Source organism: Macaca mulatta, chromosome 2, assembly GCF_049350105.2.
Source record: "Macaca mulatta isolate MMU2019108-1 chromosome 2, T2T-MMU8v2.0, whole genome shotgun sequence".
Taxonomy (NCBI): Eukaryota; Metazoa; Chordata; class Mammalia; order Primates; family Cercopithecidae; genus Macaca; species Macaca mulatta.
Genome location: NC_133407.1, coordinates 46,988,748 through 47,015,355, shown reverse-complemented (window position 1 = coordinate 47,015,355; position 26,608 = coordinate 46,988,748). Strand labels below are relative to the sequence as shown.

The window sequence follows — 26,608 nt, the reverse complement described above, 5'->3', positions numbered from 1 at the left end:
TGTCATTCTTAAAGTATTCTTTATTAAGATCATTAAAAGTTGTAGAAACAACTTCATATTATAAAGGCACAGGGAGACAGTTTGATAAAATATTCAAATTAACAGTAACTTACAGTACAAAAGACAATTTTAATGCACATACAAACCCCAAATGTCTGATTCAAAAATATTTTACTGCGTCTATTAATGGGCAATGATTAAAAATATAAATTGCTGCCATATAATAAATATCTGATAGTGAACTTCTTGATAGCAAAGTGAACAAAATATTTATTGCTTTTCACTTACATATTTTTCCCTGTAATTTTAAATTCCTAATTCTTTTACTATCTTCTCAACTTTTCCCAAAGATAAAATAAATTTCACATAATTTCATGGAGGGGAAATGGTAGTTATTAAAAACTACCTCAAGTAGCAATCACTGCTGGCAGTGTTTTCTCACTTTCTGTTCTGCAATTGCAATCACATTTCCAAAAAGAAAAGCAAATGTTTGCTAAACCATAGACAGATAACCTCTTTGTGACTGGTATTGTAAGGTTTATAATGAAAACTTATCAAATATAAAAGGTGCTCCCTTTTCAAAATGTGTATTTTATTTGAAGTTTTGAGTAAGAGGTGTTTGGCAATTTTAGCTACTCCCCTCAAAAATCTCCCAAAGTTGCAAAAGAGTCAGTTTAGTAAAATTCCAAGCACTTAAATGTTTCATTGAGGGCCAGTTGATATATGCAATGCACTAATATGTAAAAATTAACATAATGCAACTATTTTATAATGGAGAGCTCCTTACCTTTTCCTTCCACTTTTTAAACTGGAATTAACTTTATTGACTTCATCCTCCTATTTTTATAGCAACCTAGTTTTAGATGGTACAAGTTGAATTTCTATCACAAGACAATAAAATAACATGAATGCATTATCCTAGTTAATGCTATTTCAACTTAAGAAATATGTACATTGAAGTATTTGATAATAATTGTAAAGTTACTTAACCGTATGTCATGTTCAGACAGTATGTAGCAGCTAGTAACGTGCCTGGCACTGAGTTGATGCTTAATAAATAGTTGCTGAATAAATGAAAAAGAAAAACGTGGCTTTGGTTGTGCATACTTTAATCACTTTCTGATTTAGAAAAAGATCAGTCTAGAGCTCACTACTGCACACTACATCAAATTTTGCTGTAAACAAAAGTAACAACTTCAAACAGAAAAATATTACCTGTTAGTGATAGTCAACTTACATACCGTAACATTTTTTAAAGAGCCCACACATTTCTATGCAAATAATTAAATTTGATGTTTTGATGTTTAACCATTAGGTAAAGAAGACCAAAGTGGGCTGACTGGCTAACTTGTCTGCTTTACAGTAATAATGATTACTTCCTCAACAAATAAAAGGTTATGATGCCCAATTAAATTCAAACAATGGCTACCATGTTACTTTTGCAAAACTACCTACTAGTAAAAGGTAGGATAACTTTAAATTACTTAAAAGCAGTAGTTTAACTTTCAACAGAAAGAATCATCAGGAAGATCTGAATTTAATAATGACAGAGCTAGAAAACTGGAAGTAGGGTGGTAAGAATAAGTAGGTGACCAATTCTATTTTAAATTCTAAACATGAGACTAGCTGTAAGATTTCTTTGGCATATGCATTACTATCTTGGACTAGTTAACACTTTTTAGATACTGGGTTGTATTTTTTTTCTGAATCAAAATTAACATCAAGATACAGATTCTAGTATATTCTTCTTAAAGTCTTTAGTAAAAGATAAATGACATTTTGCAACATATGCCAAACTTCATGTTTAGTGTATACTTGTAATTATTGGCATAGAGGGATGTAACTGTTAAATAACCTGAAATGATACCATGCAATGGTGAAACTATATAAGGTGGTGAAAAGAAGTATTTACATAATATAATATTTAGCTTTCTTTAAAAAACACACACACACACTAAACCTGGGAATCCTGCCCTAACAGTAAATACGTACCAAATAGCACTGAATGAGAACTAGTAAAAATTTAAATGAACACCTACAGTAACCTGAATTTTCAAAATTTAATTTAAAAGAAAAACAAAAATGGGAAAAAACCCTACACATCAGAAGGAAAAAGCGGCCTATAAAACAGGCCAATCTGACTTGACATTCAAAGTAAATGCAAGAGATTCACAAAATCATGATAGTAAATGCAAACTAAGTACCAAGTACCCTTTGATACACAAGTCAATGTACTATCAGACTCATTTCCAATAGCTTAACAATATTCATTAATCCACTCAAGCATTCCGGTGTAGTGGGGAGCAGCTGATGACAGCTCAAGCCTCCAAAGTATAAGAACATACTTATTTGCAGAAGCATCATGTGATTTTTGAAGTAATGTCTTATTTTGATGGATGTTAACATTAAGATCTATCAGTGCAAGTTTATCATCCTCTGAATGTAACACTTCCAAATTTCATTTTTTCAGATAGTTTTTTGGTGGTTTAGTTTTAGCCAGTGCTGTTTAAATGAAGGAAAAAAGAAAAGGTCACCATAGACTACCTCACGTTGTTACTTAATTGTGCTAGGTATTCACGCAGTTCTTTTGCAGCCTGGAATCTGCCATAGCGCTTCTTTGGGTTGGCACACTCATCCAGCAAGGCCTCGAGCCGGCCATCTTTGGCAATTTCACTTGGTGGATCATGAAGGAGTCCTCCAGAAGTGCCACGCCAGGTGGCATGTCTGGATAAGAGGTTCTGACAAACAGCATAGTAATTGTGGTCCACAGTGGCACGAGCACAAAGAATTTCTTTTGAAAATGATAAGCAAGCCTCCTTATCACAGTCATCAAACTTGCTTTCATACCATACATCCCAATTTTCAGGTTTATCTGTGAAAGGAGGAAAAGCAGAAGTAGAAAAAAAATGTTTTAAATAGTTTTCATTGCTTCCAAAAATAGAATATTTCACTAATTAATAGTATTTGTTCTACACTTTTAGGTAAAAGTATATTATAACTTTAAACATTTAAATATATAAATTCATACAAACATTCACTGAGAGCCCACCAACGCTAGGCAGAAAGATTCAAAAAGGTCCCTACCACTTACAGGTTTAGTCTAGTGACTTTCCATGGTACACAGAAAGTGCCATAAAGAAAATGACACAATGCTACAGGAATAGTGGGGAATTCGCACTTATCCCTGGGGCTGTAGAAGACTGCAAAAAGGAGAACATCTGATTTAGGTCTTAAAAGTAACAAATCTGAAAAGAAACTAGGAAAAATAGCACTCTAGGTTCAGGACACAGTATATGCAAAGGCATGGACTTAAGAGATTGGTCCATTTGATTGACGAGGCAATAAGTTCACTGTGGCTACAGTGTGAGAAAGGTAGTTGGCAAGGAGATACAGGTGATGCTAGAGAAATAGGTCGTAACTTGTGTAATCATGACCATAATTTATTTTATAGAAAGATAACTGTGGCCTGAAGACTGGAAGGATTAAGACCATGACAGCAACTATAGAGGGCCCAGAATGAAAAGCTAGATTGGGGAAACATTTCAGGTAAAAATAAGTAAGTATATGGGTAAAGTTTAAGGTTCTAATTGGATGACAAGGTATGTACAATTGCATAATAGTGTCAATATTTTATATATAGACAACATAAATATAAAGGAGCTATAAGGTATCAGGTGGGCATGTCATATGTGCAACTAGAACTAGACTTGACACATGAGTTTGAGATAAGAGGGATAATAGGCATATTGAGAACACATAAGCACACACGTACTTGAAGGAGCCAAGGCTTGAAAAACAAATAGCTAGCTGTATATGGAAGGAAGAGACATTTTTGGAAGAGGAAACTGCATATGGGAATACCCAGAAGTGGGCCAATTCATTCAGGAAAACAAAAGACCATTGTAGCAGAAGCACTGAGGGCAATAGACAGAGGGGTATTAAAAATGAAACACTCGAAAAATACATATTGGCCGGGCGCGGTGGCTCAAGCCTGTAATCCCAGCACTTTGGGAGGCCGAGACGGGCGGATCACGAGGTCGGGAGATCGAGACCATCCTGGTGAACACGGTGAAACCCCGTCTCTACTAAAAAATACAAAAAACTAGCCGGGCGAGGTGGCGGGCGCCTGTAGTCCCAGCTACTCGGGAGGCTGAGGCAGGAGAATGGCGTGAACCCGGGAGGCGGAGCTTGCAGTGAGCTGAGATCCGGCCACTGCACTCCAGCCCGGGTGACAGAGCGAGACTCCGTCTCAAAAAAAAAAAAAAAAAAAAAAAATACATACATACATAAGGCTGGGCGGGGTGGGCTCACATTTGTAATCCCAGCACTTTGAGAGGCGAAGGTGGGAGGACTGCTTGAGCCCACAAGTTTGAGACCAGTCTGGGCAACACAGCAAGATCCCACCTTTACAAAAAATAAAAAAATTAGCCAGGCATGGTGGTGTATGCCTGTAGTCCCAGCTACTTGGGAGGCTGAGGCAGGAGGATCACTTGAGTCAGGGAGGTCGAGGCTGCACTGAGCCGTGATCATGCCACTGCACTTCAGCCTGGGTGACAGAGAGCCTGTCTCAAAAAAGAAAAAAAAAGAAAAAAAAGAATCAGAAGAGGGCCAAGTCACACAGATTACAGATTATGCCCTGGTAAGGTGTTTGGATTGTACTTCAAGAACAATGGGAAGTCATTAAAACCATTTAGACAAAGGAGTAGTAAGATTAATGTTTTCTTAGGGTTACTATTCCAAAGGAGGAAAAAACTTCAAGAAGTTGATACTAGTCAAAATCACTTCACAAATTTGCCAATTAGGTGGTTGCTAATGGCAAGGCAGAGGTCTATGTCAGGTTTTAATGGACTAAGGAATGAACAGAGGCTGAGGAAGCAGAAAGGCAATAAATACTTTTAAATAAAACAGTGGACAAGCAAGGAGAAGCAGAAGAGAATCTTATATATACTTTTTATAGGGAGGCAAAAGAAACGTTGGATATTAAAGGAAGGAGGTGGGACACTGAAGAAGGTAACTGATGTAACAAATTCTCAAAGAAGAATCTATCTGAAAAAGAAAGACCAATGTGTGTTGTTTTAATGAGGTTTAGACAATAAAGGACACTGAGGGATTTGCCACAGCAAAATCTCAATTTCCCTGTGAAGAAATAAAATAAAGGCAATTTACTAGAAAGTGGAAAGAAAAGGGAGTGAATGAATAGACAGAGGCTTTTGCAAAGTGGCTACTTAGAGGACCCATGAGACATTTGAAAAGAAATGACCACACTTAAAGTAGCACTAGAGCAATGCTCGCTCACTGTATGAAATGCAAGAATACAGAAGCTATATGGTTGGATTCATCTAAGGTCAGGAATTAGTAATAATTATTCCAGGAATGTCTGCATAAAATGAATTATAAAAAAATTATTTTTATAAACACTGAAATAATTTTTTAAGCTTAGGAAAATTGCACTCTATGAATATAATAAAAACCACCTGCTTGTGTACACTTTAAAAAAGAAAGCATAGTATACGCTGCTACAATATTCACAAATGTAGGAAGAGGTAAATAGAGAGTAGAATATTTCAGCAGGATGTTCACCTCCCATAGGAGGATCTACGGGGCAAGTCAATAAATAATCAGAAAATAGTCTGGTAAGTATAAAATCTGAACAAAGGGGTGGGAAAATCAAGTATTTAATAGGATCATGCTAAGATCATGCAAAAAGTAAATGTCAACCTAATATATGGCTGTCACATAAACTTTTCCCCAGGTGCCACAAATTTTCAGCCTTTGTCAAAAGATATTCATATTACTTTTATCAGGGGGAAAGAAGGAATTAAAAAATATAAAACCCTCACCCTTTGGTTTTTCTAACTGAATTGGTTCTAGACCTACAGGCTTTGTCCCTGACGCTTTAAAACTTCCATGGCATTTAATTTTCAAAACACTTCAGACACTATCCATCTATCCTGTGAAGAACTCAAAAACAAACAGAGAGCAAAGTTTTGGGTGAGATGTAATAATCAGAATATCAAACCAAACTCACAGCTGCAGTGCCAGGAATCACCAAAATGGTTAAATAAAGTACAAACCATATTTCAAGAACCCATACGACCATTCTGTTTTTCACTTTCAGTACAGAATTCAACATATTACATGAATATAATTATATTCAACAGTTTATTATAAAATAAGTTTTACTTTATGCAATTTCCCCCAACTGTAGGCTAATGTAAGTGCTCTCAGTATGTTTAAGGTAGGCGAGGCTAAGCTATGATGCCCTATATGTTAGATGTATTTCAAATAACAATATTTTCAACGTAGACTGGGTTTATCAAGATGTAACCCCCTAGTAAGTCAAAGAGTATCTGTATTCGTTTATTGACAGTGGTTATATAAAGCAAAGAAAGACGTGTAAAGTTGCCATCTAAGGAGGAAATTCAAGGCTCATTTCATACAAGTATAAACATTATATTGACATAGGAAAAAATGAGTAGAAAAAAATCTAAAAACTATATACTTACTTTGTCTAATTAATCTTTTGTCAGCAACCAAAACATTTTCAGCATCCACAATGATTACCTTCCCATCTCTAGGACCAACTGCAAAATTGTCAAAGCTGACGTCCAGGAGGTAGAGTGCAAATTCAAAGTCATTGTTTGTAAGCTGTTCTGCTATTTCCATTAATTGCCAAGCGAGGTCAACTCGTTTCTCCCATGGAGCATTAAAGTAACTCCACAGTTCTTCTCCAACATAATTTACAGCCACCATTCTTCCACAAGCTCCAAGATACTTTGCAAATGGCCAACCTTCATCAGACGGAAAACTCTACAAAAGAATTATCTTAATATTACAAGAGATTCTGATGAATATATCCTAGGTCTATCCTCAGATCCTTTCAGTAGAAATTGCTACTAGGAATGACTTTGGATTTTCTTACTACATTTGACAGTTTATTAGAGATTAAATTCATTTTTTCCTAATTCATACCAGTACTATGGACCTGAAAAATATTTAAATAGAGAACTTTACACTATAAAGCTGAAATAGGATGACAAGTCTTGCTTATCAAAATCTAAGAACCACATTGATCAATAAGAGGGAAGATACTGTCTTTATTACCAAATCTGAAAGTATTTACGCTTTCCCTTATCTTCTTCACTTGTGTAAATGTAGTCAAGAAATCCTTTTATTTAAACCGATAGCACTGCAGCCTATTAACCAGCAGTTATTTACCAGGCATCAGGAACTGTGTTATGGTGGCAATTAAGGGTGAACCAAACAGTCTCCATTTAGCCATGGGCTTTTATTTTAGAAGAGCATGCAGACACCAAATACGAATATGAAAAGTGTTAGTTACTAAGCAGCGGTGCAGGTCCCAGGGGAGCATTTAGCAGGGGCCTTACCTAGTCAGGAAGCAGGTGGGGTGGAATTCAGGGAAAGATTCTTGAGAGGTGTCTTTTACCCTACATCCAAAGGTTTGGAAGGGACAAACCGATATCCTATTAATGCAACCTCCATTCTGAGCACATCTGGTCCAAGTTTATCTTGTTTCCCTTTCCCAGCCATATTTTCTGTTCTCCTTGGCCCAGCCTCAAAATTATTCTCATCTTAGCAAGGTTTTCTAATGGATTTTAAAACTACTGGGAGGATTATCATCCTAAATCAAAAGAAAAGTGTTCCATGGCCATGAACATTCATTTTCACCTTAAGTAAAATAATAGGCTTTATCTAAGGTACTTTCCACTGCTAAAATACATATTAGAAAATGAACATTGGAGAAAAAAAGGAATCAATAAATGTGTGTGTTCTGACTGATCTACCAACCAGCCGTTCCCCCAACTCTTCCCTCTTCTCGGGCCTCCCTGTTCCCTGAGACCCAACAATACTGAAAATAAGCCTATTAATCCTACTATGGCCTCTAAGTAAGCAAATGAAAAGAGTTGCAGGTCTCTCATTTGAAATCAAAAACTAGAAACAATAGGCATAGTGAAGAAGGCACATCTAAAACTGAGATAGGCAGAAAGCTAGGCTTCTTAACCCAAACAGCCAAGCTGTGAATGCAAGGGAAATATTATCAAAAGAAATCAGAAGTGCTACGCCAGTGAACACACAAATGTTAAGAAAGCAAAACAGCCTTATTGCTAATAGGGAGAACATTTTAGTGATCTGGGTGAAAGATCAAATCAGTCACATTCCCTTAAGCCAATACCTAATCCAGAACGAGAACCCAACTCTCCTCAATTCTATGAAGGCTCAGAGTTCAGAAGAAAAGCCTAAAGCTAGCAGAGGTTGGTTAATGCAGTTTAAGGAACGAATTCATCACCATAATATAAAAGTACAAAGAGAAGCAGCAAGTGCTGATATAGAAACCACAGCAAGTTATCCAGAAGATCTAGCTAAGATAACTGATGAAAGTGACTAGTCAACAGATTTTCAATGTAGATCAAACAGCCTTTTATTGGAAGAAAATGCTCCCTAGGACTTTCACAACTAGATCCAAGAAGTCAATGCCTGGCTTCAAAGCTTCAAAGCAAAGGCAGACTCTCTTGTTAGGGGTTAATGCAGCTGGTGACTTTAAGTTGAAAACAATAATTGTTTACCATTCCAAAAATCCCAGAATCCTTAAGAATGATGCTAAATTGATTTGCCTTCACTCTATATATGTAACAAGAAAGCCTGCATGACAGCACAATGGTTTACAGCATCCTTTACTAAATATTTTAAGCCCACCATTGAGATCTACTGCTCAGAAAAAAAGATTCCTTTTGAAACATTATTGCTCACTGACAATGCACCTAGCTACTCAAAAGCTCTGATGGGGGTGTGCAAGGAGATTCATGTTGTTTTCACGCCTGCTAACAACATCCATTCTGCAGTCCACAGATCAAGGAGTAATTTCAACTTTCATGTCTTATGATTTAAGAAATAATATTTTGTAAGGCTATCACTGCAATACATAGTAATTCCTCTAATGGATCTTGGAAGAATAAATTGAAAATCTTCTGAAAATAATTTGCCAATTGAGATGCTATTAAGTGTATCTGTGATTCATGGGAGGAGGTCAAAATATCAACATTAACAGAGTTTGGAAGTAGTTGATTCCAAATCCCATGGATAACTTTGAGGGGCTCAAGACTGTAGTGGAGGCAGTAACTACAGATAGAGTGAAAATAGCAAGAGAACCACAATTACAAGTGGAGTCTGAAGATGTGGACGCTAAATTACTGAAATCTCACGATCAAACTTGAAAAGAAGAGGAGTTGATTCTTATGGATGAGCAAAGAAAGTGGTTTCTTGAGATGGAATCTACTCCTGGTGAAGATGCTGTGAATATTAGTGAAATGACAACAAAGGCCTTAGAATATGACATAAACCTAGCTGACAAACAGCAGTAGAGTTTGAGAGTACTGACTCCAATTTTGAAATTCTACAGTGGGTAAAATGCTATGGAAAAACATGGCAAGCTACAGAAAAATCCTTCGTGAAAGGAAGAGTCGACTGATGCAGCAAACTACATTTGTCATTTTATTTTAAGAAATAACTGTCATAGCCACCCTGATCAGTCAGCAGCCATCAACACTGAGGCAAGACCCTCCACCAGCAAACAGATTACAACTCACTGAAGATTTGGCTCAGATGATCATTAACATTCTTTAGCCAAAAAAAAAAAGTATTCTTAACTAAAGTATCTATATGTTTTTTAGACATAATGCTTACATACTTAGTAGACTACAGTGTAATGTAAACCGAACTTTTATATGCACTGGGAAACCAAGAAATTCACATGACTCACTTTTTATCATGATGTTTGCTTTATTGAGGTGGTCTGGAACTAAACTCTTAATATCTCCAAGGCATGCCTGTATCAATACTCTATTGCTAGAAACTGAACAATCTACATACACTTAGTGACCCCAAAATCAGGCTCCTATTCTTGTATCTCTTAGGAAAACAGGCAATATTAATTTTGCCCTGAGCTTTATAAAACTGTCACAACTCAATATCCTTGCATTAAAATTTTATCAACTTTAAAACAAAAAACAAATCGAGAATTATACTTTATCCAGAATTACCAATTTCAATTGCTCCCTTTCAACTATAACAATGCACAATATCTGTACTTGTTCTTTGGGTATGTAACGTTTTTCTCTTAAGTTTTAATATTGCAGCTTTGTGATGAAATCCTAATTATGTAAATGAAAAACTTAGATATATATGAATCATTAATCAAAGTAATTTAATTGATTCCATTTTAGTTAGGAGGTCATAGGTACTGGTTCTTTAGAAATTAGAGGTAAACACATATCTAATTTTGTGCCTTGCCTGATAATTTTAAAATTTATTTTGGGAATTAGAAAAAGAGATTACTTGTGTCCAATTAGAAAAAGAGATTACTTGTGTCCAATGTGCAATACAAAAACTGTTGAGGAACCAAACAGCATTCTCAGCTATTCCCCTAACTTAAAATACCTCCATGACCTTGAAATTTTTGTTAGACAATTACAAAAGATTTAACTATTTCCCAGAAACATTCAGGTATAAAGACCCTGACATAAAAATGAAAGCACTAAAATAAGAAATATGTAAGATTACACAGTTTTGTCATGCAAAAAGTAAAACAAAAAACTCCTCCATACACTACTGGTATACTATTCACATGCCATATTGTAGAACAGATACAAACATATCTTTGTGAAAATAAAATGGTCTTTGACAACAGGAGAAATGAGGAACCGGGCCAACATCTGCACATGTACAAATGCTTCCTTGTTTTTGGAACCTTTCCAACTGACAAACGGCAGTCAAAACTACACTTCATTACCCAAGTTCCCCATAGAAGAGGGTAACATATATAAGTAAATGTCACATTGAGCAACTTTATATTCATAGAGTGCTTTCTGACAATGTTAACTGAAATTCTGTTATGCCTCATTTTAAGAAGAGCACTATAGTTCTTTCATATAGTTTGCTACCTAATCTTTCGGAAGAACTTTAATAAATGAATTCACACCATTTGCTCAGATGGTAAGAATTTTTCATTGTCTAATCAAAAGTCAGATTTCATTACTGATAATACAATTCTATCGAACACACTGTAGTCCAAACAAAATCCTCAAGGAAAGCCAAAAATTTGTAATTTGCGATTAATGCAATTCGGGCTTAGAACCAAATTACCATGGTCAAGCAGAGTTTGAGAGACAAAATTTATATACGTTAGAACTTGGATTTGTTAAACTTATCAAGCAGTCAGAAAATAACTTATTCCTGATTACCAAACTCCCACAGTGCATAAAACACATTAGGTAGGATAGAAAGTTTACTGCTAAGGTCTACATTTTTCTATTTAAAAAAAAATTTAAAATCAGATTTTTCAGATTGTCTAGCACAAGCATATAGTTTAAAGTAATACAATAAAATGTGATTTTAATAAATTATTTACAACTGAACAAAATGTACAAATACTTTTCAAATGAAAAAAGGAACATTTAAATTTAGAATGATATCAGTCCTAACTCGGGATTGGAGGCACGTCACTTAATTTTGCTAGGCTTTTAATCAGGATTGAATATATGACATTAAGTGTAAAACGTAGAATTTTTTAAAGTAAATATTAGTTAACGGTTGTACAAAGGCCCAAAACAATTATATATTTACTTTTCTATAACTGTATTTTTTTTAAAAAATTAAGTTGGTAATAACTAAAGAAGATGTCTTTAGAAAAGCAGCATGGTTAACTGCTAAGAGCTGAAAAAATATTAAATGCTTTCACTTTTAATTTTTAAAGCAAAATTTGTTTTGAATTTGAAGTGTAATATAAATCACGTCTAGGCATCTTTTTAAAATTTGGTTACAAAACCACAACCTACTTCTCGGATAGCATACAACTCAAATAATACTAATAACAATATTGTACATACTGACAGTATCTGAAAGCCAAGATTTCAGAAACAAAACTACTAACGTTGCCTTAAGAGAAGGTGATATGTAATGTATGTAATCAATATTAAAGACTGGAAAATTTGGATACTTTATACTCTTTATAGGAATACAATATTTCATAAAATTTCCATATTTAACGGCCAATATAGTATATAAGTAGAAAAATGAATCTTAAATTACAATGCTAGATTGTGAAGTCCCTTCCACCCCTACATCTCACTAGCTATAACGATGGCAAAGCAGTAACTTTTCTGAGCTTTGGTTTTTTCCTCTGTAAAACTGGAATATTTGTATCACCATATTCATCAGGGCAATCTAAGGATCAAAGAAAAAAAGATATGAAAGGTACGTTGCACATTCAACACTATGTAGTAAGGAATTATTTACCAAAGTATTTACACTTTTATTATTATAAAGTTCTGGGATACATGTGCAGAACGTGCAGGTTTGTTATATAGGTATACACATGCCATGGTGGTTTGCTGCATCCATCAACTTGTAATCTATATTAGGTATTTCTCCTAATGCTATCCCCCTCCCCCAGCCCCGTACCCCGACAGGCCCTGATGGGTGATGTTCCCCTCCCTGTGTCCATGTGTTCTCATTGTTCAACTCCCACTTATAAGTCAGAACATGCGGTGTTTGGTTTTCTGTTCCTGTGTTGTTTGCTGAGAATGATGGTTTCCAGCTTCATCCCTGTCCCTGCAAAGGACACGAACACATCCTTTTTATGGCTGCATAGTATTCTATGGTGTATATGTGCCACATTTTCTTTATCCAGTCTATCATTGATGGGCATTGACTGGGTTGGTTCCAAGTCTTTGTAGGGCATGTGCACCCATGCCCAGCTAATTTTTGTATTTTTAGTGAGACAGGGTTTCACCAGTTTGGCCAGGATGGTCTCAATCTCTTGACCTCATGATCCACCCGCCTCAGCCTTCCAAAGTGCTGGGATTACAGGCAGGAGCCACCATGCCCGGCCATAAATGTCTTCTTTTGAGAAGGGTCTGTTCATATCCTTCACCCACTTTTTGATGGGGTTGTTTTATTCTTGTAAATTTGTTTTTCCTTGTAGATTCTGGATATTAGCCCTTTGTCAGATGGATAGATTACAGAAATTTTCTCCCACTCTGTAGGCTGCCTGTTCACTCTGATGATAGTTTCTTTTGCTGTGCAGAAGCTCTTTAGTTTAGTTCGATCCCATTTGTCAATTTTGGCATTTGTTGCCATTGCTTTTGGTGTTTTAGTCATGAAATCTTTGACCATGCCTATGTCCTGAATGGTATTACCTAGGTTTTCTTCTAGGGTTTTTACGGTTTTAGGTCTTATGTTTAAGTCTTTAATCCATCTTGAGTTAACTTTTTTATAAGATGTAACGAAGGGGTGCAGTTTCAGTTTTCTGCATATGGCTAGCCAGTTTTCCCAACACCATTGATTAAATAGGGAATCCTTTACCCATTACTTTTGTCAGGTTTGTCAAAAGATCAGATGGTTGCAGATGTGTGGTGTTATTTCTGAGGCTTCTGTTCTGTTCCATTGGTCGATATATCTGTTTTGGTACCAGTACCATGCTGTTTTAGTTACTGTAGCCTTATAATATAGTTTGAAGTCAGGTAGCATGATGCATCCAGCTTTGTTCTTTTTACTTAGCATTATCTTGGCTCTACGGGCTCTTTTTTGGTTCCACATGAAATTTAAAGGAGTTGTTTTCTAATTCTGTGAAAAAAGTCAAAGGTAGCTTGATGGGGATAGCACTGAATCTATAAATTACTTTGAGCAGTATGGCCATTTTCATGATACTGGTTTTTCCTATCCACAAGCACGGAATGTTTTTCCATTTGTTTGTATCCTCTCTGATTTCCTTGACCAGTGGTTTGTTACTTCTCCTTGAAGAGGTCCTTCACATACCTTGCAAGTTGTACTCTTAGGTATTTTATTCTCCTTGTAGCAATTGTGAATGGGAGTTCACTCATGATTTGGCTATTATTGGTGTATAGGAATGCCTGTGATTTTTGCACATTGATTTTGATTTTGTATCCTGAGACTTTGCTGAAGTTGATTATCAGCTTAAGGAGATTTTGGGTTGAGACGATGGGGTTTTCTAAATATACAATCATGTCATCTGCAAACACAGACAATTTGACTTCCTTTATTCCTATTTGAACACCCTTTATTTCTTTCTCTTGCCTGATCGCCCTAGCCAGAACTTCCAATACTATGTTGAATAGAATGGTGAGAGAGGGCATCCTTGTCGTGTGCCAGTTTTCAAAGGGAATGCTTCCAGTTTTTGCCCATTCAGTATAATATTGACTGTGGGTTTGCATAAATAGCTCTTATTATTTTGAGATACCTTCCATCAATACCAAGTTTATCGAGAATTTTTAGCATGAAGGGGTGTTGAATTTTATCAAACGCCTTTTCTTCATCTATTGAGATAATCATGTGATTTTTGTCATTGGCTCTGTTTATGTGATGGATTATATTTATTGATTTGCATATGTTGAACCAGCCTTGCATCCCAGGGATGAAGCCCACTTGACCATGGTGGATAAGCTTTTTGATGTGCTGCTGGATTCAGTTTGCCTGTATTTTATTGAGGATTTTCACATTGTTATTCATCAGGAATATTGGCCCAGGAATACTGGCCTGAAATTTTCTTGTTTTGTTGTGTCTCTGCCAGGTTTTGATATTAGGATGATACTGGCCTCATAAAATAGGGAGGAGTCCCTCTTTTCCTATTGTTTGGAATGGTTTTAGAAGAAATGGTACCAAGTCCTCTTTGTACCGCTGGTAGAATTCGGCTGTGAATCCATCTGGTCCTGGGCTTTTTTTGGTTGGTAGGCTATTAATCACGCCTCAATTTCAGAACTTGTTATTGGTCTATTCAGGGATTCGGCTTCTTCCTGATTTCATCTTGGGAGGGTATATGTGTCCAGGTATTTATCCATTTCTTCTAGACTTTCTAGTTTGTTTGCGTAGAGGTGTTTATGGTATTCTCTGATGGTAGTTTGTATTTCTAGCAGTCTATTTTTTTTAATATTTTCAAAAAACCAGCTCCTGGATTCATCGATTTTTTGAAGGGTTTTTCGTGTCTCTATCTCCTTCAGTTCTGCTCTGATTTTAGTGATTTCGTGTCTTCTGCTAGCTTTTGAATTTGTTTGTTGTTGCTTCTCCAGTTCTTTTAATTGCAATGTTACAATGTCGATTTTACACCTTTCTCGTTTTCTCCTGTGGGCCTTTAATGCTATAAATTTCCCTCTAAACATTGCTTTAGTTGTGTCCCAGAGATTCTGGTATGTTGTATCTTTGTTCTCACTGGTTTCAAATAACTTATTTACTTCTGCCTTAACTTCATTATTTACCCAGTAGTCATTCTGGAGCAGGTTATTCAGCTTCCACGTAGTTGTGTGGCTTTGAGTGAGTTTCTTAATCCCGAATTCTACTTTGATTGCACTGTGGTCTGAGAGACTGTTTGTTAAGATTTTCATTCTTTTGCATTTGCAGAGGAGTGTTTTACTTCCAATTTTGTGGTCAATTTTAGAATAAGTGCAACATGGTGCTGAGAAGAATGTGTATTCTGTTGATTTGGGGTGGAGAGTTCTGTAGATGTGTATCAGGTCTGCTTGGTCCAGAGCTGAGTTCAAGTCCTGAATATCTTTGCTAATTTTCTGGTCGTTTATCTGTCTAATATTGACAGTGAGGTGTTAAAGTCTCCCACTTTTATTGTGTGGGAGTCTAAGTCTCTTTGTAGGTCTCTAAAAACTAACTTTATGAATCTGTGTGTTCCTAGTATTAGGTGCAAGTATATATAGTTAGCTCTTCTTATTGCACTGATCCCTTTACCATTATGAAATGCCCTTCTTTGTCTTTTATGATCTTTGTTGGTTTAAAGTCTGTTTTATCAGAGACTAGGATTGCAACCCCTGCTTTTTTTGTTTTGTTTTGTTTTTTTGGCTTTCCATTTGTTTGGCAAATGTTTCTCCACCCCTTTATTTCGGGCCTGTGTGTGTCTTTGCATGTGAGATGGTTCTCCTGAATATAGTACACTGGTGGGTTCTAACTCTATCCCATTTGCCAGTCTGTGTCTTTTAATTGGGGCATTTACACAATGTACATATAAGATTAATATTGTTATGTATGAATTTGATCCTATCATTATGATGCTAGCTAGTTATTTTGCCCGTTAATTGAAGCTGTTTCTTCACAGTGTCAATTATCTTTACAATTTGGTATGTTTTTGCAATGGCTCATACTGGTATTTCCTTTCTATATTTAGTGCTTCCTTCAGGAGCTCTTGTAAGGCAAACCTGGTAGTGACAAAATCTCTCAGCATTTGCTTGTCTGGTAAGGATTTTATTTCTCCTTTGCTTATGAAGCTTACTTTGGCTGGATATGAAATTCTGGGTTGAAAATTCTTTTCTTTAAGAATGTGGAATATTGGCCCCCACTCTCTTCTGGCTTATAGGCTTTCTGCAGAGAGATCTGCTGTTAGTCTGACAGGCTTCCCTTTGTGGGTAACCTGACCTTTCTCTATTTAAAATTTTTTAATAACAATTCCAGACATTCATCAAGAGATATGCTTATTTTCATGCACCTACTAAACACCTACTAAAACGGCATCTACAAATAATGAACCCCCTTCCAAATAGAGTGAAGAATCACTAAATTAGAGAAACATCTTTACTGAGCTCTAGTAATTTCTAATTCATAATGAAATATATAGACTAGTCACTAAACCTTTAAAACCACTGATGCTATAAGAAATGTAGACAGCATCCACAAGCACTAAAAGTGCAAGAAATTTAAAAACTGGAAACATGTACACACATAAACACAGTATTTTAACTGGCTTTTTATTTATTACTGATAAGCACAAAACAAATTCCAAATGCTGAAATAACCTATAATCTACCAAGATCAAAATCAAGTATTTTATGTGATCAATAAAAAAATGTAAAATCAAAGAAATTTAGAGTTTAACAGTACCTCAATTGTAAATCCCATTCAATCTTATTAGTACAGTGTTAAATGATTTACCTAAAGTCACACAGGTAGTAAGAAGCAAATTTAGGTCAAGCTATAATTACCTTTGCAAGAGTCAAAATGGATTCAATAGATAGATTAATACAACCCCCCTCAAGCCAATATCCTTCTGTTGAAGTTAAACTTTATTAGTTTGGGGTGGCTTTTTTGGGTTTTTTGTTTCTGTTTTTGTTTTTGCTTATTTACCATCTGTTTAAGAATTTTTCAGATTTTATAAAGGTAACAGGTTATATATTACATAGCAGCATTCCAGAAGCCATTATGCTGGAAAAATAATGTAAGATTGACTATTTACCCTAAGTGATCTCCACCTATGCTGAGACCTAAAGGAAGAGTTTAATATTAAGCAGACTGGAGATGGGGCAGTTTAGGCACATGAAAATCTTCTCAGAAATGAATAAAAGACCAAAGCAGCTGCAGTGAAATGAATGGAGAAATGACTTGAGGTAATAGAATCTGGAAAGTGAAGCAAGGACCAGATCATGTTGGGACTTACAGAATCAAACAGAAATCTTCAAAACAGGCTTTACAGCGTGGTCTATATGTATGTCATGCAAAAAAAAACACACGTCAAAATCTTAATGTTCAAGATTATCTTACATACTGAAATCAAACAGTATGCTGTGGTATATTCTAAAAAACAAGTCTTTAAAATATCACAATAATACCCTTTGATCAATATTCATCATCCTGTCAGGTTAATAAGGCCATTTCACTCTATCATGTTATAACACAGTCATGAAAAAGGTAGACATGGAATATATGAGTAAAGATACATAAACGAATACATTTTGGTTTTATTTATTTACTTACAAACAATAAATGACATAAGACTAATAGATTAAAATAGAGTCTACTTAAAAGTGCTTGCATTCTTTTTTCTCCTACATGACCAAAAACATTATATACTAAATTTAAAAGATCAAAATTCCTTTTATACAATATAAAATATTTTATAATACTTCATTACCTCATAAGATTCCACTAAAAGGAACATAGCTTTGCAGTTGGCCTTAAGAGAGAAAACAAATACAGACCAAGAGATGTGTTACCATGCAAGACTGATTTTTGTTAAAGTTGAAAATTCTTAGTATAAATAAACTAACTTCAAAAAAACTATTAATAAAACATACAATCTAAAATGTGAATATCGATTTTCTACATAACTGGCATTTCTACAAAAAAATTAAAAAGTTTAAGCTTGAAAATACTCTTACAAAGTATATGTCATCAAAAGGATAGAAAACGTTTAAAGGGGCCAGGCACGGTGGCTCACACCTGTAATCCCAGCACTTTAGGAGGCCGAAGAGGGCAGATCACCTGAGGTCAGGTGTTCAAGACCAGCCTGGCCAACATAGTGAAACTCATCTCTACTAAAAATACAAAAATTAGCCAGGCGTGGTGGTGTGCACCTGTAATCCCAGCGGCTGAGGCAGGAATTGCTTGAACCCGGGAGGCAGATGTTACAGTGAACTGAGACCATGCTACTGCACTTTGGCCTGGGTGACAAAGAGAGACACCATCAAAAGACAGACAGAAAAGAAAGAAAGAGCTAACTTAAGTTTTAAAATTATTTTTTAAAGCCCAAATTTGAATGAAATCACATTGTAGTAACACACATGTTGTAACAGCTGTTCATAAAGATTAGTCAACTGTACTGGTGACAGACTAATGTGTTCACAGTTTGGTGAACTGTCTGGAGGGGAGATATAGTAAAATTACTGGGATGATTTAATGGTTACTGAATTTTTGCTAAAATTTCTCTAAGATCTTAGCTTCTTAATTTATACTGCTAAATAGCAGCCAAAATCCATGGCAAATACTGTAGAAGCTTAACAATTTCAAGATTTTAAAGTCCTAGCATATGTCCCATTTATTTCATGAAATAATTTTCTGAATGCCATTTTCCACCCACCTCAAATTCCAACGATATTAAGCAATGCCTTGGAAATAGTAAAGTTCTGTTATTTTACTGAATATCATCTCCAACAGCTGTATCTAAAATTGGAAACTGATGTCAAAACACATTTTTAAAAAACTAAATTTAACAGAAATACATTATCTTTTAGAATCAATTGCTTAAGAAATGCTGCCCCCACCAAAAAAAAAAAAAAAAAAAAAAATCACTTGTTCACAGGTTTTAAAAATGCGTAAGTTTACTAGTGTCAACTGACCCTTACTGTGTCCCAAGGGTGTACAGATCAGTTCCTGGCGCTATTGACCAATTCCACATAATTACTGTCAGATCTTTTCACTTCAGAGTTAAACCTCAAAAAAAGCATTAAAGAAAAAATACAAAGAAGACACTGAAGCATCATACTTACTTCAGATTACAAATATTTTAAGATTCTGTCTGAGTCTAAGTTCCAGACTTAACCTGTTTTTTTGTACTACCATTTACAAATGTACTAAATAGAATTATTAAACTATACTAATGATTTACAGAGAAAAAAAGAAACTATTTGCTTTTTATTTCTTAATCCTTATCTAAACCCTCTTTCCTAACATATTCATTCTATTCAGTATACTTAATATGAGACAAATCCTTAACCCCCTTTTAAACTGCTATTCTTAAAAAATTATAGCCTGAATAGGTACATATGATGTATGTATATATAAGGACGGTGACATTTCAATGTCTGCAATAAGAAAAGTAGGATTTTTACATTTCTAAGACAGATATCAGCATAATGTACTAAAGAACTTTTAACTATTATAGCTGACTAAAAATGGAATAAGCTGATTTTCAAAGACATAATACACTGTAAAAAGCTTTACAGCTGAAAACATTTAACAGATATTACTTGAATAATCCTTTCTCCTTTAATCTTTAAAACAATCCTGTTAGGTAAGTATTAACAACCCCATTTTACTGGTGAAAAAAACTTAGAATCTGAAACATTAAGTGACTTGCTCAATACCATCCAACAACTTTGTGGTAATACAGAATGTGAACCGGATGCTCTATCAATACTGTCTCCTCCACCCTTCCTCCCACTCTCCACCTCCATCTATTGGCAAAATCTCTGAAACATTCCCTGGTACCATTCCTATCAATATACAATGAGATGTCCCTCCTTGAGTCATGTGACAGTGTATATATACACCTTTTGTATAGGGCTTATTACATTACATGGATTGTATATTAATTAGTCACTTGTGTACCTACCTCCTACATAGTAAGCTACTTGTTTCCTAGGGCCGTTTTTCCATCTTTTCAATCCAAATGCCTTGTCACAGATTGTAAAATGAACAGACAAATTCAGTTCTTTTGGTTATAAATTCAAAAAGTTCCCAAGAATTTCACAGACAACTTCCTATCACCTTATACTAACCTCACCTTACACTAATAATTTTCAGTCATTTTACAACCATTTACTAAAGTTCATCAAGTGTATTAGAAAAATGCAAGATTTAAATTATAAGGCCATGATTTAACGTATAGGTAATGAGTGAAAGTGAAGAAAGAAAAAGTCAGCATTCTGTGAAGAGTCAGCAGCAATGACAGAAAAATAGGAAGTAAGCCAGAGACCACAAACCAGAAAAACAGAATAAAAACCAGTTTGACAATCCCCTGGGAAGCTGGACACCCATGTCCAGAAGACCTATAAAAACAAGCCTTCTATTTCCCAACATGTGTGAAGAATATGTGCTAACCTATGCAATGGAAATATAAAGAATAGTTCAAAGACTAGACAAACGTATATAAAGAACAAAATTCAGAATGGTCAAAAGATATGGATACGTCCAGAAACTAGACCAGGATGCCAAATGACTTTGCTCTACTGATTCGGAAGTGATGCTTTCTTAAGAGTGATTGTCCGTTTCTAGGGTCTTTGTAAAATAAAAGTCCCCACCCCCTTTTTGGACTTGAGGTACACAGAATTGTTTTATTATTTTTGTTTAATGGACTCTCAGATGAAAAGCCACAAAAAGTCCAAAAACTTACAAAATTCATTAGATTAAAAACTGCTCTACTAGGAACCATCTCCAATGTGTTTTGAAGCCGAAATCTAGGAAGACAGTAACTAAAGAAACAGCCAGTGAAGGAGAAGTAGGTGGTTCCTTAAGCTGTTGTTTGAAAAGATCTTGCACACTATTGCCTCACAAGATCCTTAGCTACCCTTAACTCCACATATTTCCCCTTAAAGGAAGGTTTTGGTTTTGGTTTTGGTTTAATCTGATTTCATGTGTGTAGGGGGTGAGAAAAAAGGCTTGAAAGACAGCATCCAACTCCCAATCCCCTTTCAGAAGAGCTTAATTAAACCCACTCGTTAAAGTCAAGTTCAAAAGAAAACAACAACAAAAAAAACCCCAAATTTCTCAAGTCAAGAGTTTGGAAGCCCCAGAATGTTGGGGCTGAAAGGAGCTAATCCAATAGCTTCATTCTATAAAGAGGAGAGTGAGTCCAACAGTAAAAATCTATCAACTTTTCTAAAGTACCATTAGCTAAATAATCTATTTGTTTACTTCAAAAACTCTATTGTTACCAGTGAACTTAAAAAAAAATGTTGTTCCCTATATAAATTACTTTTAAGGGCAAAAACATTCATTGAAGGTTTTCTACAAAAAAAAAAAATAAAGTAAAAATGGACAAAAATCAGTATAACTAAAGTATGGTTGATATTCAAAATCACTGTTATTTTTAAGGTGATCCATACCCCACATGAGCTTCAAAACAGCTGATCAAATGCACCAGGCAGTTACAATTACCTTTACTTTATTTAATATCTAACATTTATGGAATGCTTACAATTTGTCAGATACTACGTGAAGTATTTTGCATGTATTACAGCATTTACAAGAACAGAAAAACAAGCTTAAAAGCCATAGCTTAATGATAGTCACATACTATAAAAATAAAGTAAATCCTACTAAAATTATGATTCAGAAAATGTAAAGCAAATGAAGTTCCACAAATAGTAAAACTCCCAGCTCTTCCCCCTTAACAAAGAACTTTCTCCATTTCCTACAAACAAGACCATCTTCACTACATCCAGGTTATAAAGTCAGAGACTCTGTCTGAACTTCAAGAAATCCAGACAGCATTTCTCTTTCTCTCTTTCTGTAAGTTCAATAGGTGAAATACAAATACTGATAGAAAAGTTATCAACCATAACTTGTCGTCTTGCCAATAACTTCAATAACTCAATTTTTGAATACTCCAAGACTCCTATTTACACAATATAAAAATCAACAAAGTTCCTCTCCCCCATTTTTCTCCATAGGATTACAGTATACTTGGCACTAAAATACACCTCTTAGTAAAGTAAAAATGTGAAGATGAAAAGAGAGTATTAGAACAAAAGATAAAGGTACTACTAGCATTCTCTTGTTGCTTGATGTTTATAAACATTTTTTTGAAGACAATAATTCTATGGGTAAACTGTTGTAAACTAGTGAAACTATCCAATAATAGGAAGAAAGCCGTACTCTGAAGCCATTTTATATAGGGAAATTTATATTACAAATCTATACAGCCTTACATAGATAAGGTATGTGTGTACACATCTTACAGACACTTAGTATCTTTCACCTCTCCTTTCAAGGCATAATAGCAACTTCAAATTTTACTGTTTTTTTCCAAATCAGAAGAGGTGAGTTTAATGGATTAAATTCATAAGTATTTTTCAGTTCTTAACCACCTTATCAAAAGAAATTTTTACATGCTTATTCTGAAGCATTCTTAATATACTGGAAGTTTTGTTAAGAATACTTTGATGAAGTCAGTTCGAAGACTTTTTTTCCCCTAAAGTTGTTAATTTCTGGACAATGTAAGAAAAATCTAGTTTGTCACCAGCTGTCCAAAAATTCGACAAGTAGCTCCCTCTCCTGGAGGAAAAAAGTGAGTTCCTCTTAAAGCTGTAAAACATTTGTACTCTTAAAAAAAATTTTTTTTAATACATGAAGTAATAAACAGCCAAATCTGAGTTTTTCTATAAGTATCAATTAATATCCCAATATTACTGTAAACAGCTATAAACAGTTTTATAGAAACCTGTATAAATACTAAAAATGTAGTTTCCTAGCTAACAAAGGTAATGAACATCATAATTTGACTTACTGTACAGCAATCTTTGTACTTGACCACAGCATGTTGAGATACCTTCCATTTTGGTGGTTTTATACAATCATCAGTCCTCAAGTATATTGTTCAGACTTGTAAATTCACTAGCTTTTACCAAAGATCAAGTGATTCTACAAAGAAAGCAGCAGCTCTACGAAGACTTTTACTTAAAAATATCTTCTTCCTCTACTTGCTTGTTAATCCAGTTTTAAAAAAATAACATGCCTATATGACTGGTTGGTACTAAAGACCCCTAAATTATACTACACCACACGTAATTAGCTATAATTATAATACATATATTAGTATTAGTACTATTGCCGGGAACTGGGTTGTGTAAATTTAAAATGTAATTTACAAATCTCACACTCTAAAATGTTGAGACATGTTTCATCACATACTAAAAACAAATTGTTATCCTATGGCCCATCTATTTACCCACTCAGAGCAATTGTGCCGTTATGTGTCATATATAAGAAAATAATTGGGCATTTTCAAAAAAGGCTGTTTCATCACTAAAGATGAGAAGAGATAAAGAGTACGTTTGAGGGAAAAGTTAAACAGAAAACAAGATAAAAGCACACTTTATCTCAACTACAAAGTAAACTGAGAATGCCATGATAAGTTCAAACTTAAAAAAATATAAAACCTTCCTGCACAAAGCACAAATTTACCTTAGCGTAAAATCAGATGCCAAAGTTTCTCAAATTCAATGCTATGACTACACTTACAAAGAACTGGCTACACAATGTTCTTAAAATATCAATTCTACTATTAGTTGTTACTAGTACACCACTATTCAAAATTACCTAATAAAAAAATCTTTCAGTAGGGACGCCAGCATTTTAAGTATAGTAAATGTATATTACACTAAGATAGCTTCTTGCTAAATTTTTGGGTCTCAGAGAATTTGTCCAGGTATCTACTTCAGCAAATTGCTAACACAATCTCCATGAACCAACCTTGTTAATATAAACAAGGCTTTTTTTCTTTTTTTAAAGATAGCTTAATGAGAAACTTCAGTTCAAGTGTATGTACATCACAGATATAGGCTAAACCTTTAGAGACTGACTAGTTTGGAAACTACTGAATAAAGAAAATTTCATGGAAAGTTTAACCAGTTTTATGCATCCATTCAGTTAGGAGATACAGCAGTATTTAAAATACACTCTGACTTTAAAATTAACCCAATACACATAGCCTCTGATGTCCTGAAATTTATTAAGACCCACACTAAAGTTTCATTTGAGGCAAAATATTTGTTTTACATTATTTGGCTGAACTAATCAAACGAAGCTGGTTTCTTTTGGCTAAAATGGATAGTGTGGAGCTTGAGAAAAGAAAGTAATATAAATAAATCTGCACTTTCCTATTCATGCATTTTAGATTAAAAAAAAACAAACAACAACAAAAAAAACACCCTGTACAAACCCTCCAGCCCTCAGTGACATTCTTAAAAACCCAGAAAGAATGTGAAGTATACCAAAATTACTTGTGAACTTTAAATCATTTTTTTCTCTTGTCATGGAAAGGAGCACGGTAACTTTTCCTGTAGACAGCAAGAGAAACCACAACCCCACAGCTGTAATCACTGTTCAAGGACACCGCACTGAAGCCGGGTGGGAATGTGCAGAAACAAGTAAATACTCCGAAAGTAAACAGTGTTTTTGTTTTTTGTTCTCTTTTTGATGTCACCAGTAAAGAGATTCCATCCTATTCCCCTAAAAGACACATTACTTTTCAGAATAAAATCAGACGAAAGCAAATAACGCAATTGGCGAAAGGCAAGAATCTCCTTCCCTGATACTCGCTCTGGCCTACTATTTCATCTCCCTTCAACTAGATTACCAGATGAATAGGGCAGGTCACAGGATCAGGATGAAAATGTCCTTCTGGCCTTAAGCCCTCCCAGCCAAGTCCGACGCTGCCTTACTTTTCCTGTTTCTCTGATTCTAATCCCACCCAAAGCTCGGCTCACGGATTAACCCCACCCCGGCCACTGTCCCATTCTCCGACTTCATCCTCCCCAACTTGTCCCCGAATTAGCTGTCCAAATGACTGCCAGGTAAATGAGGGAAAACAAAGACTCTGAGACCGAAGTTAGGCCAGCCACCAGCGCCAGAAAAGAAGAGCGAACGCGGTGTAAAACACTTCAGAGGAACTAAGAAAGGGTCCAAGGGCTCGTGAACAGCCTGCGCCGCGGACCTGCAAGCCCCGGCAGATAAAAGCAGAAAGGCAGGGAAGCGAGCGGAAGGAAACTCGCGGCAGAGACATTTTGGGGAGCGTTAAGAGACGCACTCCCTCTGGCGTTGAAGGATCCGCAGTCAAATCCGAAATGCGCCCGAATCTAGGTGACAAGAGCATAATCTCCATCAGCCCAGTCGCCCTCGGCCTCCCTACACAGCCCCGGGGCTCCCCCGGAGCCGCCCCTTCCCAAGCCTGCACCCGGCCCAGCCTGGCCGAGTCCGAACTGGCGGCGAGCGCGGGCGGAGCCACTTCTCCCGACTCCGGTTCCCACGCGCGGCCCCTCCCAGGACGCCCCCCGCCCTGGCTCCGCGCCTACCTGTAGCACCAGCGGCTCGGGGTTGAAGGCCAGGGTCAGCAGCAGCTGCATGCGCTCCGAGTCCTTCAGGTTGCGGAGCAGGAAGCTGCCCGAGTCCTTGGTCTCCGCGTAGCGGCGCACCAGGCGGTCGAGAAGGCGCTGCGAGGGGCAGTGCACCAGGTCCGACCAGCCCTCCACCGCCTCGGGCGTGAGCAGACGCACGTCGCCGTTGAGGCGCGCGAACTCGGTCCGGGGCATGGCTTGCAGCAGGTCGCAGCGGGGCCGGCCGGTGGCCCGCTTGCAGATGCTCTGGTCGAGCTGCGCCAGCTCGCGCTGCGAGCCAAGGCGCTTGAGCACCACTCGGCGGCGGCCGCCCTCGCGGGGCTCGCCGTACTGCGCGAAGTACACGTTCTTCACGTTGAGGAAGTCCAGCAGGCGCAAACGGCCCCACGCCTCGAACACCACCTGCCCGTTGAGGAAGCGGCGGCACCAGCTCGTGCCAAAGCACGCCGGGCACTTATTGAGCTGCAGGAAGCGCCGGTCGGTCAGCTCGTTGCGCTGCCAAGAGGCGAGCAGCGACGGCGAGTGCAACACCATCAGCACCAACAGGCTGCCCAGCGCCGCCAGCTTCAGGGAGCGGGACAGGCGGCCCAGCTTCGGGGGCACCAGGCGCCACATACCGCCCGCCCGCCCGCAACGGGAGGGCGAGGGCACCCCCGGGGCGCCCCCGCCGCGCCAAGACCCGGAGAGCTACCGGCAGGAACCCCGGGCGAGAGAAGGAGCGAGCGCGGGGGCTGGGGTGGAGGGCGGAGTAGGTGTGTGAGAGAGGAAGACGGGGAGCGGGAAGACGCGGGCCTGAGCGGGCTGCGACTTCTCCTAGTCAGTAGTCTCCACAACTCTCGAGCTCCCTCCTCCTAGCTCCCCGCCCTCCGACTCCGGCGGCGCCTCCTCCACGCCAGCCAAGTTATAGAGGAGCGGGAGGGGGAGGGAGCGCGGGGGCCCGACGGCCGCGCGCCCGTGCCCGCGCGCAC

General features: G+C 37.0%; 1 protein-coding gene across 3 annotated transcripts; it reads right to left on the bottom strand.

The window, feature by feature from the left end:
- On the bottom strand, positions 1-26,523 carry DIPK2A (divergent protein kinase domain 2A). Of its 3 annotated transcripts, none has more exons than XM_077990834.1 (3): positions 24,884-25,004; positions 6,507-6,810; positions 1-2,872 (listed from the first exon to the last, which is right to left on the bottom strand). In XM_077990834.1, the coding sequence occupies exons 2-3, from the start codon at positions 6,751-6,753 to the stop codon at positions 2,541-2,543; spliced, it is 579 nt and encodes a 192-aa protein (XP_077846960.1). In that variant the 5' UTR covers positions 6,754-6,810; positions 24,884-25,004; the 3' UTR covers positions 1-2,540.
- Between the last annotated feature and the right edge of the window lie 85 nt (positions 26,524-26,608).

What these genes read in the sequence shown, in the direction of transcription:
- DIPK2A (XM_077990834.1), bottom strand. Translation starts at nt 6,753, where the DNA reads ATGGTGGCTGTAAATTATGTTGGAGAAGAACTGTGGAGTTACTTTAAT. An exon ending in CAAAAGATTAATTAGACAAA is followed by an intron (nt 2,873 to 6,506) that starts GTAAGTATATAG and finishes CTCCTTTCACAG; the next exon opens with ATAAACCTGAAAATTGGGAT.